This window comes from Aethina tumida, chromosome 1 (genome assembly GCF_024364675.1).
Source record: "Aethina tumida isolate Nest 87 chromosome 1, icAetTumi1.1, whole genome shotgun sequence".
In the NCBI taxonomy this organism is placed as follows: domain Eukaryota; kingdom Metazoa; phylum Arthropoda; class Insecta; order Coleoptera; family Nitidulidae; genus Aethina; species Aethina tumida.
The window spans coordinates 56669323-56688214 of record NC_065435.1 but is presented as its reverse complement, the minus strand read 5'-3'; the positions used below and the strand labels follow the sequence as shown (position 1 = coordinate 56688214).

Below are 18892 nucleotides of genomic sequence, written 5' to 3'. Positions count from 1 at the left end.
TCATTAAGGGTAAATCATCCCTAATGTGTCTATTTAAATGAGTAATGACCTTTTAATTGATATTTTTAACAATATGTTTTGAAATTCCTTTCAATCTACTGTCTATGGGAATTATGGACGATGATAAATAGATAAGTCTATGGTCATTTTAACTAACGACAATTATAATCACTGAGATCGTCTGTGTCTTGCGTAAAAAAAGTTTGACATTTCCATCAAAAAATTGTGTCATTTTAGTTCAATACACTTAATTGTTTCTGTCGCTGTGTTTTAAAAATTCCTTCGTTAAATGCAAACATTTAAGTAAATTCCCACCATTTTAATGGCAACTCAGATTCGCGGATATACTCCTGCCGTACCGTGGGACGGTGTAAGTATCGTACCAAAAAATACTTTCATTATCACCTGTGTCGATATACATCACAATTAAGAGCGCAATGTCAATATAATGCAATTAATACGTTGGATTAGTTAAAACGCGATGAGTCTTTATTCGTTTCCAGATTTAACAAATCGAGTTTTCATCTTCATATTATGGCTTATCAGATAATACGAAAATATTGTTTTTTTATTTGGAAACATCAAAATAGCATATCATACTCCAACTGTTGGGTACATTACCACAGAGCATATTACTTACTACACTTATTTATTCTGTGATACACAATTAACACGAATGGTAAACATCAAAAACAAATTTAACCATTCAACCCATTCTGTTTTTTACTATAGGCTAATGATGGGGACATGACAGTGAAGCTAAGATTAAAAGTCGTGCGGGCCAAAAATCTTATGAAAAAGGACATTTTTGGAGCTTCGTAAGTACATTTTCAATCATGCATAATTGTGTTAATTAAAATATGTTTTGGCACATCTAATTGTGTTAATTGTTTGATTTTAGTGATCCTTATGTGAGAGTTGATTTAAATGACAACAGTCATGACTCGACCATTGATTATGTGACCACAAAAACAAAGAAGAAAGTGAGTAATTTAGTTTAGGCATTTTATGTTTATAAACATTAAATTTTATATACATTGTTTTCTAATGGCTACCTTGGAGGTCATTGGTATACTTGTACTGTTTATAATATTCATTGACTTTTTTATTACAGACTCTTAATCCAGAATGGAATGAAGAATTTATTTTTAGAGTAAGTACCTCAATATAATAATAATTTCTATTGTTGAATTTCTAATTATTGTTTATCTAAATTTACTTTGTTTAAATATTATTTTTTTAATTAGAATGGACAGACTAAATACAATAAATATCTGTAACAGTAATGTTTTGTGCTATGTTTAATTATGGATTTGGTTTTAACTACTTTTAACGTTTATTAATAAATATAATGTAAACATGGATTTGTAACATAAACAAAGTTGGCATTTTAGCATATATATATATATATGTATATATGTATATATATATATAGATAGATAGATACATATCTACATAGACAAAAAATAATGATAAACAATTTATCAAATAATAATTAAATCTTTTTAGATTATTAGAATTATCTATTTAAAATATCTTATAAATATAACAGAACACTAAAAAAGTTAAATTTTATTTAAAACTCATTTCATTATTTACCCAAATTATTCTTTTGATCAGGTGAAACCAGCCGAACATAAATTGGTTTTACAAGTATTTGATGAGAACAGACTGACCAGAGACGATTTTCTCGGAATGATCGATTTGCCGCTCATCAATATTCCCAAGGAACAGGACGATCGCACCATCCCAGTTCAAAATTATTTGTTGAAACCGAGAAGGTATGTGAATTAGATTTATGTTTTATAGTTCAGTGGTTTGTTAAACCATGAAGATGAGTTGTATGAAGATCTTCTAAGTTTATGGTTTTCACATACAAGGTGTTTCAAAATTGGGGAGCAGGTAGAAAACAGCCAATAATGAAGAAACATTTTTTTTTCTTCTTTGGTCCAATTGTGTTCAAATTTTGCATAATATCTTAAAATATATACATACTTTTTAATGTAATAAACTTTTTCAATAATGGTGCAGAAGTGTAAATAGCCTCCATTTGTTGCCCTATTTTCTACTTCATTGAATATTTTTTAGAATATTAAGCTTTTCATATTCTTTACACAATTTGGAAGAAAAATATACAAAATCAAGTACGTATGATAAAGTATTTTTGATTAGTTTTGATAATGAATGAAAAAAATATTAGAATATCTTTTTATTAATATAGTAAACATAAATTTCATTCACATTTCAAAAAGCCCTCCGTTTGTATTAATGCATGAATTTAACCTTGGAGTTATAGGAGCGTCACTTTCATGACCAAACCATTGATTTGGAAAATTTTCTTAGAGCTACTGACGACTAAAATTGGGTGGAGCAAGTTTTCTGTCCAGTGGGATATCTTGGAGAAACTTGTAAAGTGTTAAAAAGCTCTATTTCTGGTGAAAGTTAGCTGATCAGCGACAATTATTTTTGAAAAGAATGTGTGGTTGTGTTCAGGACGGGTTCGGACCTATTGACAAAATTGCAGTCTTAACGGTAGTTACCGAATAGCCGGATTTACTGGAACTAAATGCAAGATATTCCCTTCATTCGCAATTGTTCCGAAACGTCGCTCAATGGAATGAAAGATTTTGTAATTAGGTAAATTTCTTCTAGAATATTTCTCAGAATTTATCTAATTATTTTAGTGGTATCTACTTATTACGAATACTAATACAACATAAATACAATCCGAGGTTATTACATCATATCATACATACTTGATTTTGTATTGTATCGAAATCGATTTTACTGTTTTCAAACACTCACAAACGACTGTGAGAATCAAAATTAATCAAGAGTAACTTTTTTGTGGATAAAATATGAAAAGTTGCATAGGAAATGGGGCAAGAAAAAGAGGAAAACCCTCAGAATGTACACTACTGTATCATTATAGAAAAAAATTTGTTACATTAAATTATTGCTAATTTAAACACAATTAGACCAAAGATTACGAAGTGAGGAAAAGACAACTTTTGAAATTTAAATTTAAGGGACAGTATTTTCTTCAGGAGAAAAGAAATTGATTAAAATTTTCTTCCTTACTGGCCATATTCTACATGCTCCCAGATTTTGACAATCTATTTTACAATTAATAACAACACTTGTTTTGATTTTATGACTTTTGGTTAAAGATTAAATTACTTAGTTTATTTGAAATTGCAATTTATTTTTCCAGAACAACTTTAATGTCACTTACAGTTTTAAAACACACAGTATATAAATAAAAACCGGAAATGAACTTTTATGGAGATAGGGCTTCTCACTGTTACAAAGTAAGCTAAAGTGATTAGTTGTGTCCTAAAATTAAAATAAAAAACCTTAATCAACACAGATCCGCAATTGATTGCTTTAGAGAATTATTCTCGATTTGCTGACCTGTGTTAAGATTCTTATTTATATTTTGGGTTGTACAACAATCACCCCCCATCTCCAAAACTGTTTATTGACGGATCCGCGTTCGTTAAGATTTTTTGAATATTTTTGACCTAAATTTATAAGAATTATCCACATTGTCTTGTACGTTATTTTAGTATACTTATACTTATCTTACACTTTATTTTTCAATATAATTTATAGATTGTAGATTTGAAATAGATAAACAAGATACCAAAACCAAACCAGATAATATTAGGTTTTTTTGTAATAATATTCCTGTTGTTTCTCCTAATAACTTTTACTGATTGAGCAATAATTTATCTAAATTGACATTTCGTCCTAATTAATGCCCATGAAATATTATCTTAAACTATCTTAATATAAAACATAAACTTGAAGTGCTGGTGCAACGATCATGCGTTTGCAAAACTCGCTGTTTTAAGTCGGTAATATATTTTGTACTAACGAACGGACGGAATACTTCCGGCCCGATTTCTTGTCATGCATGCGAATATGGTGATCGATGTCTTCTCGCTCTTGTCACGTGTTACTCTACGGTAGCGATTTTAGCGCAAGGTCGCGAGTACGTGGCCATTTGGAGCTCTACTGCGCCTATTTGCCGGACACACAGCAAGACGCGCCGATGCCGCCCATCGCCACTGCCGAAGAGGATGCTCCCATCGACGACCGCGAGTGGGAGATTGTCAGCGAGGGTCGCGAGGAGACCCCCGCACAGGTATCAATCTTAGACTTGTATATTTCGACATCGTCAAATTTGTCTGATTTTATTTTACGTCTTTAAATTACATTAACAACTGTTAACTGCAGCAAATCACATTGTTTTGCAGAAAAATCATTTAACAGGGTATTTTCAAGTGTAGAAAATTAAATTTGAAATACTAAATTAAATATAATATAATTTTATATACAGTTTGAAAAGAACTGTTAGAAAAACTTATTTTAATTTACTTCTGTTTTCATGAAATGTTTTTGTATAAATCTGACCATTTAATAATATTTATTATTTAGTAACGTCAGATTGTCCTTGGACAAATTTTATTGTCATTAATAATAATTGTTATTAGTCTGTAACTCTGTTAATTTATAAAAAATTTAGTTGTTATTTTAAATTATTATTTTGTAACATTTTTTTTTACTAAATCAATGCTACAATTAAAACATTTTACATAGAATACACAGTCATTATCCCTGTATTTCATTACAGTACTGCTCTTTATTTAAATAATGAAATGAACAAACTAGTTTGTCAAATTGCTATTCTCAAGTACAAGATCATATACATGATTTGATTTTTAGGTTTACAGAAAATATCTATTCAAATTTAAATACGTACGATAGTGGCCAGAGAAATTACATTTATTGTTATTTAGGAAATGCATACCCCTAATTAAATAAAAGCAAAATATTTTATACTTAAATTATATCTCAAAAAAAAAACTGATGACTCAATTCAGTTTTTATTTGCCTAAAAAACTGAAACGTTTCGAATTTGTTTGTTTTTGAGAATTATTAAGAGTATTGTTAAATAGTGTCACAAAACAAATATATTTGAATTACATATGTTAATATCTCATTCGTTTTTAACATGTGTGACAAAAATACTAAAATCATATAGAATATTGAAATATATTTTCTATACTAACTATAAAATTTGAATTAAATCCTTTTATCAAATTTTGTGCTGTTTCTGTGGTTATTACTTGTGTATGTATTTTATATTCATCAAATAAGGACACTTTTGTTGTAAAATTATGATAAAAAATGTCAAATGTTTCTGCACTTGGATATTCCCTCTTGTACCAAATTTCAGCAAATCACATCATAGATCAGTTCAGTGAACCATTCTGTGTAATGAACTTTTTTTAATGAATGAATGAGTCCATAGTTACATGTTATCAGTGTAATTTAAGGACAATTAATTGGTAAAATTTTACTTAGAAAAGTTAATACTGCTTTCCCAAAATCAGTAAAGAATTAGAAATATATTTTTAATAAGCCATTTAGCAAATTACGTCTTTACTATCGACTACTTATTCTTTGCAGCCGGTTTTTGTTAACACCAGTACTACAGAAGCGCAATCGCCTTTGCCTCACGGCTGGGAAGAACGACAGGACGCAGTCGGTCGAACATATTATGTCAATCATAACGCAAGGACTACGCAATGGGAGAGACCCACTGTGAAGTAAATATAATATATTTTATAAAGAGGACACGAGATGTTTACTTACGACACTTTTTAGTGATAACATTGCTACTGAAACTAGTGAGAGACAGGAACAGCGTGAAGTCTTTGAGCGTCGCTATCACATCAGTGCGGAGGAAGAGAGCAACGGCAGAGGCGACTCTAACAATACCAGTCAGGTCAGTAATATCAATTTAATCGATTAGAAAAAGCTGGTTTTATCGTTGATTTTAAAATAAGTAACGAAATTGTTCGATAATTAAGTCCCATGTAACACACATTTATAAATGCAATTCCCCCGAATCAAATTAGAGTGATAGAGTACAGTCTGCTAGCGTGCCGATCGCACCGCGTCCCAACAACGACAGCAACGACAACAGTGACAGCGAGGCGGCCCATTCACCGAAACCGGACGCGGACATAAACGATTCAGACGTGTACGCCACCTGTGCGTCCGATTCCGAGTACGAGGGTTCTGAGGAGAGCAACTGCTGTAGCCGACGTACTTCGGTGGACGTTCCCGTTTTCAATTTGAGTCTGGAGGTTCGATCCGTGGAGGTTCGTACGGGGTACCATCGCCGTTTGCTTTTTTGTTTTGTCTCGTCGACTCTATTGGACAGACAGGTGGCGTGGATTGAAAAAACTGTCGATTATGGGTGTGTTCTGTTGATTTCTGTAGGGGTTGTGTTTTTTTGTTGTCACCTGCGTGTTCTCCTCTATTTGTGCTGGGATTAATGTGTCCGTTTGTGTACTTACAGTTTTCTTGTTTACAGAGCGACGATCAGACTGATAGTTTATCCAACAGTTCTTCTAGAAGGGACTCTACCATATCCACCAACAGCAATAACACCACAGCTCAGGCCAACTTAGACGCCCTTTCAGATGGGTTACCGCAAGGTAAGCATTTTTATTTTAAAACTTCAAAGTTTTTTAATTAGACCGTCAATGTACTTGGTTTTAGGTTGGACCGTTCAAATTGCTCCGAACGGTAGAATATTTTATATAGATCACAACGAAAAGACAACATCATGGGTCGACCCAAGGACGGGCAGGGCTAGTCCTATGCCCAATCAAGTGATGATGCCGATGGTCAGCCGGAAAGTTGACGACGATTTGGGTCCGCTTCCTGAAGGTTGGGAAGAGAGGGTACATTCAGATGGCCGAATCTTTTTCATAGATCACAGTAAGTCTAATAAAATTAAAATATTTTCAAATAATTTACAATTGTCTTGACGCCTTGTTATTCTATTTATATATTTTTAGATACTAGGACAACGCAGTGGGAAGATCCTAGACTTTCAAATCCGCAAATTGCCGGACCTGCAATACCTTATTCTAGGGATTACAAACGAAAATACGAGTACATGAAAACTCAGCTGAGAAAACCGGTAATATTCATCTTGTTGTTACCATTTCAGTGAATTCAATGTTTTTTCCAATTCTAGAGTAACGTGCCTAATAAGTTCGAGATCAAGATAAGACGCAGGAGCATTCTGGAGGACTCTTACAGAGTTATCACCACCGTACCACGCATAGAGTTGTTGAAAACCAAGTTGTGGGTGGAGTTCGAGGGCGAAGTGGGTTTAGATTATGGTGGCTTGGCCAGAGAATGGTTTTATTTATTATCCAAAGAAATGTTTAACCCCTATTATGGACTCTTCGAGTATTCAGCAATGTAAGTTCCTAATTAGGGGGTTTAACCGTTATAAAACGTTTAATTCTAGGGACAACTACACTTTGCAGATAAACCCATTTTCTGGGGTGTGCAATGAGGAACACATAAGTTACTTCAAATTTATCGGTCGTGTTGCCGGCATGGCTGTGTATCACGGAAAATTGTTAGATGGTAGTTACAATTTTGTTCAATTCACAGTTCCTTTTATTTATTCGTTTTAATTTTTAGCCTTTTTTATTCGACCATTTTATAAAATGATGCTGCAGAAGGCTATAGACCTTAAGGACATGGAATCTGTAGATTCTGAATACTACAAATCTCTTTTGTGGATAAAGGAGAATGATCCGTCAGGACTAGATTTAACATTTTCCGTGGATGAAGAATCTTTCGGCCACACTTCGGTCCACGAGCTCATTGAAGGGGGTGCCAATGTTCCACTTGACAATACTAACAAGGATGAGTACATTAAGTAAGGACGATATATAATCAAACCACTGTCGTAGCATTTGATACAAATATTCGGTTTTAGGTGTATTATACAGTGGCGCTTCGTCGATCGCGTTCAAGAACAGATGAACGCTTTCTTGGAAGGGTTTGGGGAGTTGATACCACTGAATCTTGTCAAGATATTCGACGAACACGAACTGGAATTGCTGATGTGCGGCATCCAGCACATCGATGTCAAGGACTGGAAACAGAACACGCTCTACAAGGGTGACTATCATTCCAACCATATCGTGATACAGTGGTTCTGGAGAGTATGTTGTATAAATAGAAAATTTAAAAAAATGCTTTGTTTATTTTGCTCATAGGTCGTATTGTCATTTAATACTGAGATGAGAGCAAGACTTCTGCAGTTTGTGACTGGTACGTCAAGAGTTCCGATGAACGGATTTAAAGAATTGTATGGAAGTAATGGTCCGCAATTATTTACTATTGAAAAATGGGGCGGTATTGAAAATTATCCCAGAGCTCACACATGGTAAGTATTGTGTTAAATATAAAACATATTTTGCACTATTTATAAAATTAAATGCTTTTAGTTTCAACCGCTTAGACCTTCCGCCATACGAAAGTTACCAATACCTGAAGGACAAACTGATCAAGGCTATCGAGGGCTCCCAGGGCTTTGCTGGCGTCGATTAGGAGACCCTCGACTAACCACAAAGCCCCTTGTTGCAGTTGAGATTACTTGTTAATAATTCTGTCCATTAAATTTAAGGTTAAGCTTAATTTGTTACACTATTCTATCCCATAATTAGCTGTTTCATATCTGAAAGTCTCTTTACTAATTAAATAACGATGCACGTTAAAAGGTTTAGAGACGTGATTGTATTGCAGTTAGTGAGTTGTTATATTCGACACGATTTTGTGGTGGTTTTAATTTCCTAAATATAATATGACGACTACAATACTGTCATACCGTTGATCTTGAGCGGCTGTAAAATATATACCTAGTACTAAATTTCTCTGTTAAGAACATCATATAAAATTTGTTTTACAGGTATGAACAAATTTGTATAGAAACTTTGATTACTGAATATGGTTGTAAGGAAAAGTCGATCGCCTGTTTTAATTTATTGGAATGCCAAAAGAGAGGTGAGAAAAGTTATAATGCGTTTCCATATTCGACAATCAAATTGTGTGAATATATCGGTTGAAATGAAATTAAATTTGATTTATACTGCTGTGATTTTGTTGTTAATATTGTGAGTACTGTGATCATGAGCGAATTAAAACAGGCGCTGAATTTTTGTATAATTTTGTACATACTAATATTTTAAATCTATACTGTAGACTTTAACGTTTCCTATATAGGACTAGACGATAATCTTGTTACATTTGTATTTATATCTGGAGGGCGTGCGTTCTTTTGAACGATACTTTGGCTTTGTAAAATATGTAAGGCTTGATTTGTTTATTATTTATTGATTTTTTGTGAGCCTCATATGTTTTGCAAAGACTTTGTTTTAATGTACTTTTTGACCAAATTATTGTTAAACATTTCAAATCATGACTACTTACCCGTATTCTGTATGCAATTTTAATTATACCTAATTTTATATATTAAGAATCTACAAGTGTCTTAGTAGATCTCTTAACTGCATCAGATATTGATTTGACTTAATTTTATCATTCCAATCTTATTTTAAATGTGATGCAGTTTTCGCCAGTCGAAATTTATCACAAGTGAAATAATGCAATTATGTGTATGTATATAATTTTTAATTATTGCTGTATTATGCTTTACGTGTAAAGGGAAAATATATTTTAATAGAGAATGTTTATTATACATTTGCCTATTTTTATAACAGGCAAATAAATTATCTCATCACGTGAATAAAATCAAATTTTAATATTTTCTGTTTTTTATTTCCCATATCTATTTATACGTTCCTAGAATATATTCAAAAATTTAAGATAAAACAAACAGTATACCTAATACAATATTTTTGTCACTAATTATTATTTTTTAATTACAGCATTCTATTATTAACTTGAACAATTTTAAAAACGATCAATAGTGATCGCCTAGCAACCAACCTCAGAAACAGAACAATGACTTTGTGTTTAGGCCCTGTTGGCTCTGGGAAAACATTATTATTGAAAAAATTACAGAATGTAAATAATGTTAATAATACTTCAACTTCTGTGCCGACGGTAGGAACAAACATGTTCACAATCAGGAATGATAATGAGACTTTTTTGATACGGGAGCTCGGTGGTGCTATGGCACCTTTGTGGTCCAGATATTTTAATGAAAACATTAACAAAATCATATACGTAGTGGATGCCTCGAATTTATGTCAAATCTCAGCAGCGGGCGTATTACTGTATACGATATTAGTAGATCCTGTATTAAAAAATTGTCGGGTAAGTCCTTTTTTTAAAAAAAAATATATTAATTTCCGTACAGTTTCTTTTGGTGTTAACAAAAATGGATGTGAGCTACAGACAAATGCGTAATGAGGCGTTGCTTATGCTGCAAATGAGACGACTGCAGGAAGAAATCAATCAGACCATTACAATTACCGAAGCCAGTGCCATTACTGGTGATGGATCTAAAGAAATTATGAATTGGTTGAGAAAAAAGTAATTCAATGGTCAGCCGAGCTTGCGATTAGTTAAAAGTCACGTACCATACAACTTTCACCTGAAGCTTTTTTGCTTTTTAGAAATTTAAATGAAACCTTCTTTTCGTATTTTTAATTTTATGCCTCACCAAGTGACAGGAACCATGTTTTACGGTAGCTATGTATAAATACATGATAAACCTAACAAAAATCGTTAGTCGTCATTTAAATTTAATCAAATCAAGATGCATATCCCAAAGGTAAATATTCAGTTTAATTATTATCTTTAATGATTTTTAAAACATTTTATTTACAGATTATATTTGTATTTATCATTGCATTTTTCTCATTGGTAAGAAGCAATCCTTTGTACGACTTGGAATCTGCTGCGTCTGGGGGAGGTAAGCAATATTTATAACTAATAAATTTAAATAATAAATATTTTTTACAATTTTGTAGATCATCATGGCAGAGTTCAAATGAAAATATACAGGGGACCGTCAGAACATAGTGGGCACGATTACTATGCTCCATGGGGTTATTGGGTAAAGCAGCCAACAGATGAAGGACATTACAAAAGATAACATTTTTATTGCTTTTATACCTTGTTAATTTTATAATAAATGTTACAAAAAAAAAACAATTTCAATTTAATCAATGTTTGTCCCACAAAATTGGGTAAGAAAGAGTGGTCCCTCATAAAAGAGCCACTGCCCCCTGACATTCCTAATTAAAGGTTTATCTTCCAAACCAGTCGTCGACCATCAACATATTTAAATACTACCAGTAACCCAATATAACTTAACTTATAATATCAAACACTTTAAACGGCTGGGTTATTATTTTATATCCGTTCTTTTGGTACTAAATATAAAATTCTGAAATTTCAAGAACATAAATGAATTGCAAAATACATGATGATACAAAATATAATATGTTGTTTATTACTAAAGTCGCCTTAGTGTCTGTGACTTACCAAAATTAGATATTTTGCGCAGAGCGAAGAAAGCGCGGGAACATCTAGCAATTTTAAGGTTATATTTGTATGTTTATTTTCTATGGTGTCCTTTAAATAAACAGCCTTTTGCAGAAATGGCATCGAATGAGAAATTAAAGAAAAAACTCCACAATGCCTTGAAACTAAGTGGTTTTAATGTCCGAAGGTATATCACACTAATTTTTCGAATTTTTGAATCTTATTTAAAATATTTCAGAGATTTGTGTACTGCGATTGTGGAGAAACTTACCAGTGAAAATATAGATTTAAGTGATAATGTTGCATTTGATGGTGTTGTTAAAAATTTGTGTGACAGTCTTGAATCTCAATGTTTATCTGAACATAGTATCGAAGAAGCACATATTGCGAGGGCCATAGAAGTACACATGAATATACTATGACGATCAAATACCACCTAAATAATGAATTTTAGGTATGTCTGCACTCAGGGTATGATCAACATGAGACAATTTTCAGTGTAATAAGTGCCTTTGACTTTCCCAAGTTATACTACAATCCGGATCGTAAACTACATTCTATTGCCAATAAAAAGGCCAAAGTGTTGGCTGACGCAAATTCAAAAGCACAATTGTTCCTGGATAGATATCAGACTATTTTGCAAAGAACAAGACGTAATTTTCAGAAAAAAATAACTGTTTCAGAAAAAGATAAGCTTAAACTTCAGACTGTAGATTTCTTGTTGACAATATCAAAAGTTACATTGGATAGAACACTAATTTTAGGATCACTTCTACAAGTATCAGAAGGAAAATATTATTTAGAGGACCCAAGTGGTATTGTACAATTGGATTTAACACATGCAAAGTAAATTAATACAATATTATTTAAAGTGTCAATTAAGCTATTTATTTTAGATATCATGGGGGTTTCTTTGTAGAAAATAGTTTTGTCTTAGTAAATGGCCACTATGAAGATAGGATATTGCATGTATCAACAATGATTTTGCCTCCAGGAGAAGAATATAAAGATTCCAGGTACATTTAAAATTGAACTAATTAGTTTAATTGATTTATTTGAAATATGTGTTACAGACCAACCTTTGGAAATATTAATTATTTTGGAGGCACATCAAATATCCCCTTAAGAGATTCCCAAAGATTAAAGGACCACTTACACAGAAATAGAAATGAAATGATTATGTTCTTTTCAGATTTTTGGTTGGATCATCCACTGGTAAAAATCAGAACAATTCATAACATATAATTTAATTATACAATTTTTATTTTTAGATTTTTGACAAGTTAGAAGTACTTTTTGATGGACTTCAAAACTCACCCCCAATAGCATTTGTATTCATGGGTAATTTTATGTCTGAATCTCATGGGAATGAGTTGATGAATACACTAAAAAGACTGTTTAAGCAATTGGGCCATTTAATAAACAAATATCCCAATATTGTAGAGTGTAGTCAATTTGTTTTTGTGCCAGGATTAACAGATCCAGCTTTACCACATATAATTCCCAGGTAATGAGTTTATTTATTTCTATATTGTAAGGACTAATATAAACAATTTATGTAATTACTTTCTTTTAGATTACAACTACCATCTTATGTAACAGAGGATTTGAAAAAGATAATTCCAAAGGCGATATTCACTACAAATCCTTGCAGAATTCAATATTGCAACAGAGAAATTGTTTTAATGAGGGCTGACCTAGTTGCTAAATTTCTCCAAGCTACCCTTTATAAACCTCAAAAGGACGAAATTGCAGACTGCGTAAGGCACAAATATTATTCAAATTAAATTTATTTAACGTTTATGTTGCAGTTAACCAACACCATAATCAGCCAGGGTCATTTATGTCCTATCGCATTGAACGCTTTAACTGTCCATTGGGACTTTGACTATTGTATGAGACTCTATCCTTTGCCAGACTTGGTTGTAATTGGAGATAAAGCTGAAATGTATGAAGGGACAAATACTAAATGTACCATTGTCAATCCGGTAATATTATGTGTGACAAGTTTCGCTTTTAAATTATATAATGTTATTTGTAGGGTCCATTCTGTGATAGTGGCTTCCAATTTAAAGCCTATACACCGTTTTCAAACACTTTGGATGATTGTGTGCTATAATATTCTAAATTAATTGATTAAAAATAAATAAGAGAATACTTTTATATATGGTTTTTATTTAAAGAATATGTTTCATATACAATGTGATAAGCTATCAAGAATATTCATACTCTGTTTTTAATATAATTTTTTTTATATAAATATTTATATAATTTTAAAATTTATATTTTAAGAGTAATTTTATACTGTTTGTTAATCATTAAGTCTGACTATATTCATCCATAGATGTTATCTACTATGATTGGGCATCATTATAAATTGGAATCTAAGAAAAGAGGATAAAATAGTTACAACTATTTATAAGCAATTATGTAAGAAAATTCAAGAGATATTGAAAGTAACAGGCATTTGACCTGAGCTCGTATTTTAAGTTACTAATTTTAATAGTAATTAAACAAATTTTGTTAGAATTCTTTCGAAATAATTATATTTTGAATTAATAATTTATTATTCGGGTTTTGATTCATCGCTCTATAGGTCCTGTCATTTTAATTTTCAAATCACACATTTCATTATTACATTTCAATGGGGTTTTTGCCGAACAAAAAATCAAGATGTACCTGGACAAGATACGCAGACCCTTCAACATCACCTCATACAAAAAGTGAATGGTAATCGTCTTATTCCAAATATTTATATTGACTTAATTTAGTAGCTTGATCCACTAATGTACTTTCGTTAATAAATATACAGGCCACCGAAACGGAACAAGGTATGCGACAACATATTAGACGCCATAGGAAATACACCCTTAGTAAAACTTAATAAAATACCTCAGTCGGAGGGTCTCAAGTGTGAAGTTTGTAATTGCTGATTAACTTTATATTATTTATATTACTTTTAAAATACATGTTTTATTTTAGACGCCAAATGTGAATTTATGAATCCAGGGTTTTCAATTAAAGATCGAGTAGCATTAAGAGCAATTACAGATGGAGAAATTGACGGAACATTAACAACAGATTCTATTATTGTTGAACCTTCTTCTGGAAATACTGGAGTTGCTATAGCCTTGGTTGCTACCATCAAAGGTAATAAAATGTTAATTTATTCTGAAAGCATTAAAAATTAAATAAGATATATTTTAAGGATATAATTGCACGATTGTAATGCCCAAAAAGACTTCACCGGAAAAGGTCGCTTTGATAAAAGCTTTGGGAGGCCAAATAGCGTTCACTCCCAATAATGTGAATATAGACTCAGAGGATTCAATCTTTGGCAGAACACAAAAAATTCTGCAAGAAAATCAAGAAGCTGTTACAATTGATCAGGTATTATTGATTACAATCACCATAAAATTATTAAAAAGTAAGTTTTTGCTATATTTAACAGTTTAGCAATGCAAGTAACCCATTGGCACATTATGATTTAACAGCCGAGGAAATATGGGAAGCACTAGACGGTGATGTCCATATGGTTGTAAGTGTTTTAATTTACTGAAATTTTTTGCCAAAGGAACTCGTAAACTATTAATATTAATGTAGGTTTGTGGATGCGGAACTGGTGGAACTATAACAGGGATTGGCCGAAAACTAAAGGAAAGAAACGAGGAAATTACAATAATAGCGGTTGATCCTTTGGCCTCCGATATGGCCCGACCAGAATATCTTAATCGGGGTAGCATAACGACTTCAGAAATTGAGGGAATCGGTTTCAAAAGCTTAACTCCAACGAATTTAGACAGATCAGTTATCGACAAGTAAATTTTAAATTATTTTATTTTAAATGATTCACTTTCAATTTCTTAAGGTGGGTCAAAGTTAGTGATAAAGAGGCTTTTGTAATGGCGAGACGACTTGCGAAGGAAGAAGGAATATTCGGGGGTAAAATATTATAATTGTCATATATTAAAATTTACTCAAAAACTTTAAAATTTTCTGATTTAGGTGGTACCAGCGGTGCCAATTTGAGTGCTTGTCTTAATGTTGCCAAGGAATTTGACGAAACTAAAAAAGTTGTAGTCATTTTTCCAGACAGCATAAAATATTACCTTACTAGATTTGTACAGGATCCTTGGATGGAAATTAGACAATATCAATTATGTGTTAATAAACAGAAGACTTGGTGGTGGAATTTTAGTTTGAAAAACATGCATATGTCTCCTGTTACCTCGCTTAAATCTACAACTTCCTGTCACAGAGTCTTACACGAGTTTCGCAAGCAAATGTCGAATTTTATATCAATTGTTAACGAAGAAGGGTAATTATATTAATTTTAAATTTTAAACCGTTGTAATTGTCATACACAATATTTGTATTATGTGGTTTTAAAGACAACAAGGAAATGTCAATAATTGCGTTGATGAAGTATCTAAAGTATATTTAAAATGTATAAATACAAACATATAAATGGGTTTAGGGCATCGTTATTTTTAAATATTTATCAATACGTATTTTAATATACAGTATACGTGACTAACCAACGTTTTGTTGACTTTCACACAATTACAAAACCACACAGTTATTTTAATTTTTTAATTCCTGATATTTTGCACGTATTCACTTTGATATTCTTAACGTCTTCAACATTATCAGAATATTTGTCCTAAAAAATTGTATCATTATTATAAATTACAAATAATTATGATTCTTTTTTCAGTCATTGTCTTGGTGTAGCTTCAAGATATCTTCTTGAAATTGATTTAATATTAGAGAAAATAAAAGAAACTGATCCCATTGAAATGACAATGCTTACTGTTGATATACCTAAAGTTCCTGACAATACAACATTAGGTGTAGTATCCAGAGCATTAGAACTTAGTGACTATTGTCTGGTTTGTAAAAAAATATGTAAGTTTCGTTATTAAAGTAATATTTTGTGATAATTATATTTACGTTATAGATCAACCAAATGGTAGTTACATTGAAATTCCAATATCTATGTTAACACCCTTTGATGTTGTACATTACCTTGCTAACCATCCAGATATAACAAAATATGGAGCCATTTAATTTGTAACTAATGTCATAATAAATATAACATCCACTAACTTTTATTGATTGATTTTTATATTAATTAAAAATATGTATAATAGATAAAATTCGCAAAGTCTAATTAGAAACATCTAATTAATTATTGAAAATAATTCCTCATTAAATTAATATTTTGTTAGCAAAACGCAAAGACTAATTAAAAATATAATTTTTAAACAAATATCTGGGTACTATTATACTAGGGATACCGCGGTGGTATAATAGGTGGCCAAAATTTGGGACCATGAAGAACACGTTTAATAATGAAGAAAATGTAAATAATCAACAGTAAATTTTGTAATTTTATACTAGACAAAAAAGTTGTTTTCCCAATATTTGTCATTAAGTAATGTAAAATGATATTGCTCATAAATTTTGAGTATTATAATGATATACAATATATAAATTTAAATTTCAAAAAGAATTTTTTCTCATATTTCCGCAACCATTGGTCCAACCCGGTTTAAATTTGGTATGTATTTTTCTAAATTATATACGTACAATTTACTGTAACAAACATTTTCCATGATTCAGTAGCGTACATTCTGGTGGTTTCTCCTCTTTTTCTCACCCTTTTTGTGCCACTGAATATTTTTTTAAATTATTAAACTTTTTATGTTCTTTGCACATTTTAGAAGAAAAAAGGTACTCTTGATTAATTTTGATCATAGCCCTATTTGAGATATTTGAAAAACTATTTTATTTACATTCTCCTCATTATTGCACGTATTCTACCTGCTCTCAAATTTTGACCACTAATTTTTTAAATATTCTTTGTTATAGATCAACCTGTCAGAAAGTAAATTGAAACTACCATGTCTATGTTAACACCCTTGACCATTTTTATATAACAAAAGGAGCCATTAAACTCTAATTTATGTCATAATAACTATAATATACATTAATTATTATTTACTTTTGTTGTATAAATTAAAAACAAATATAATACATACAATGAGTAAAATTATATTAGAAATTTGTATTTTTTAGTTTTAAATAAAAAGTAAATTGTTGAATTTGATATTACTAATAAAAAACACCAATAAAAAGTTTCCAAAATTGTACTCTAAGATGTTTTTTGCACTACTATCAATACTATCCAGGTTAGGTTACCTTAATTATAAGTTATAATTTTAAAACAAATATTTGTGCATTATTAGAGAAAGCCACGAAATATTTTAAATAAAAGCGGTACGTCGATTGTCTGATTTTGGTCATGTAGCACCATAGAGATACCCCAATTTAATCCGATATCACGTTACCTCAACTGATTATTGATCGATTATCAGTAAATGCGTGTACCGCTTATTATTTAAAATATTGCATGCGATATTATGAAAAATTATAATAACGCTAAATAATTAATTGGCTCACTTCATTTGCAAATAAATTTTCTCACATTATTTTTTGTTACAAATAAATACTACATACACTGGTTTATAGCCATAACTTTTATTAAAGAGCAATTTTTAATATGGTACAATTATTTATATAATTTTTATAAATATTGGATATATACTTTCTACATTAATTTAAATAACTTAAATGAGTGTCTCTTGATGGAATGTACATAATTTTATGTTCTCTGCACTTGAATATGAAATTTACAGGATGGCATGTTTTGCACTTCAGCTGTGACCAGACAATTTATGTTCAAATTAGCTAAACACCCTCGAATAACACCACAAGTAAATGTGACATATCTTGGTGCTGCTTCTAAATATTGCTTCCCATTTGATAGTCTAGTGAGAAATCTAAATGCGTTATCTTGTAATACATACACGCCCTGGTGATTGGTTCTTAAGTTGTCAATTTGTTTTTTGTAAATTGCTGACCAAAAATCTGTGCAAATGAATTTCATTGTGTCTAGTTCATCTTTGAAACGGGGGAGTTCCTTGGTTAACCTTTGAAAAAATGAGTTCATAATAAGTTAGTTAAAGTTAATGGATAATTTACCTTTCTATTATTCTATATCCAGTGGAGAAACCAATGTATTCGATATTAGACAAGTCTTCATCCTATAAATATTTATTATTAGTCTGTTTATTGGCGAAATAAGTTATGGACTTACTTTGCCATCTTTGTTTTGCTCAATGTTTCTTTCAAGAACATAATTTACTATTTCAGAATGTAAAAAATCAAATATTGCATCGTCCGCCATTGGTTTGTAGGTTATGTTGTGACAGATGTCAACTTAATAATTTTGTCAGATATATAACTAGAATATTGTTTATAGATTCAAAAAAAAGTATCTGGCAACACTGTTTTCAATTTAATTTCAATTTCAACAATAAATATACAATTACAATACGGTCATTATTTAAGTCATTTTAAAATGATATGAGTTTGATAAACTTTTAAAAGCAGTGAACTATTTTTAATGTCTTTGTAATGTTTTATTCGTTTCGTGCTAATTTATATATTTAATTTTATTTCAATTTAATAATAACTTCTGTTT

General features: G+C 31.0%; 5 protein-coding genes across 8 annotated transcripts; 4 read left to right on the top strand and 1 right to left on the bottom strand.

Moving 5' to 3' along the window:
• Positions 1–201: 201 nt before the first annotated feature.
• On the top strand, positions 202–9652 carry LOC109603189 (E3 ubiquitin-protein ligase Nedd-4). 3 transcript variants are annotated; one of them, XM_020019663.2, is made up of 18 exons: positions 202–370; positions 733–818; positions 902–983; positions 1115–1153; positions 1621–1781; positions 3985–4150; positions 5479–5618; positions 5677–5797; positions 5931–6176; positions 6392–6515; positions 6580–6801; positions 6882–7006; positions 7064–7293; positions 7343–7464; positions 7522–7762; positions 7823–8051; positions 8106–8275; positions 8337–9652. In XM_020019663.2, the coding sequence occupies exons 1-18, from the start codon at positions 323–325 to the stop codon at positions 8437–8439; spliced, it is 2655 nt and encodes an 884-aa protein (XP_019875222.2). In that variant the 5' UTR covers positions 202–322; the 3' UTR covers positions 8440–9652. The 3 variants fall into 3 exon arrangements, with proteins under 3 accessions (XP_019875222.2, XP_019875221.2, XP_019875224.2); XM_020019662.2 differs by having other exon boundaries at positions 3976–4150; XM_020019665.2 differs by lacking the exon at positions 5931–6176 and having other exon boundaries at positions 3976–4150.
• A 134-nt stretch (positions 9653–9786) lies between these two features.
• Positions 9787–11114, top strand: LOC109603191 (ADP-ribosylation factor-like protein 16). 2 transcript variants are annotated; one of them, XM_020019667.2, is made up of 5 exons: positions 9787–10167; positions 10211–10397; positions 10470–10627; positions 10684–10768; positions 10827–11114. In XM_020019667.2, the coding sequence occupies exons 1-2, from the start codon at positions 9853–9855 to the stop codon at positions 10388–10390; spliced, it is 495 nt and encodes a 164-aa protein (XP_019875226.1). In that variant the 5' UTR covers positions 9787–9852; the 3' UTR covers positions 10391–10397; positions 10470–10627; positions 10684–10768; positions 10827–11114. The 2 variants fall into 2 exon arrangements, with proteins under 2 accessions (XP_019875226.1, XP_019875225.1); XM_020019666.2 differs by having other exon boundaries at positions 10211–10627; positions 10827–11111.
• A 285-nt stretch (positions 11115–11399) lies between these two features.
• On the top strand, positions 11400–13506 carry LOC109603177 (DNA polymerase epsilon subunit 2). The gene is made up of 9 exons (XM_049969612.1): positions 11400–11530; positions 11582–11744; positions 11798–12189; positions 12240–12359; positions 12417–12558; positions 12615–12850; positions 12920–13103; positions 13155–13331; positions 13385–13506. The coding sequence occupies exons 1-9, from the start codon at positions 11460–11462 to the stop codon at positions 13460–13462; spliced, it is 1563 nt and encodes a 520-aa protein (XP_049825569.1). The 5' UTR covers positions 11400–11459; the 3' UTR covers positions 13463–13506.
• Positions 13507–13937: 431 nt separating this feature from the next.
• LOC109603181 (cystathionine beta-synthase) lies at positions 13938–16457 on the top strand. The gene is made up of 10 exons (XM_020019652.2): positions 13938–14073; positions 14156–14265; positions 14326–14493; positions 14552–14733; positions 14795–14881; positions 14947–15161; positions 15212–15285; positions 15349–15661; positions 16061–16251; positions 16304–16457. Exons 1-10 carry the CDS (start codon positions 13988–13990, stop codon positions 16411–16413), a joined length of 1536 nt encoding a protein of 511 aa, XP_019875211.1. The 5' UTR covers positions 13938–13987; the 3' UTR covers positions 16414–16457.
• A 1409-nt stretch (positions 16458–17866) lies between these two features.
• LOC109603186 (trafficking protein particle complex subunit 6b) lies at positions 17867–18657 on the bottom strand. The gene is made up of 3 exons (XM_020019657.2): positions 18506–18657; positions 18391–18452; positions 17867–18338 (listed from the first exon to the last, which is right to left on the bottom strand). Exons 1-3 carry the CDS (start codon positions 18593–18595, stop codon positions 18011–18013), a joined length of 480 nt encoding a protein of 159 aa, XP_019875216.1. The 5' UTR covers positions 18596–18657; the 3' UTR covers positions 17867–18010.
• Between the last annotated feature and the right edge of the window lie 235 nt (positions 18658–18892).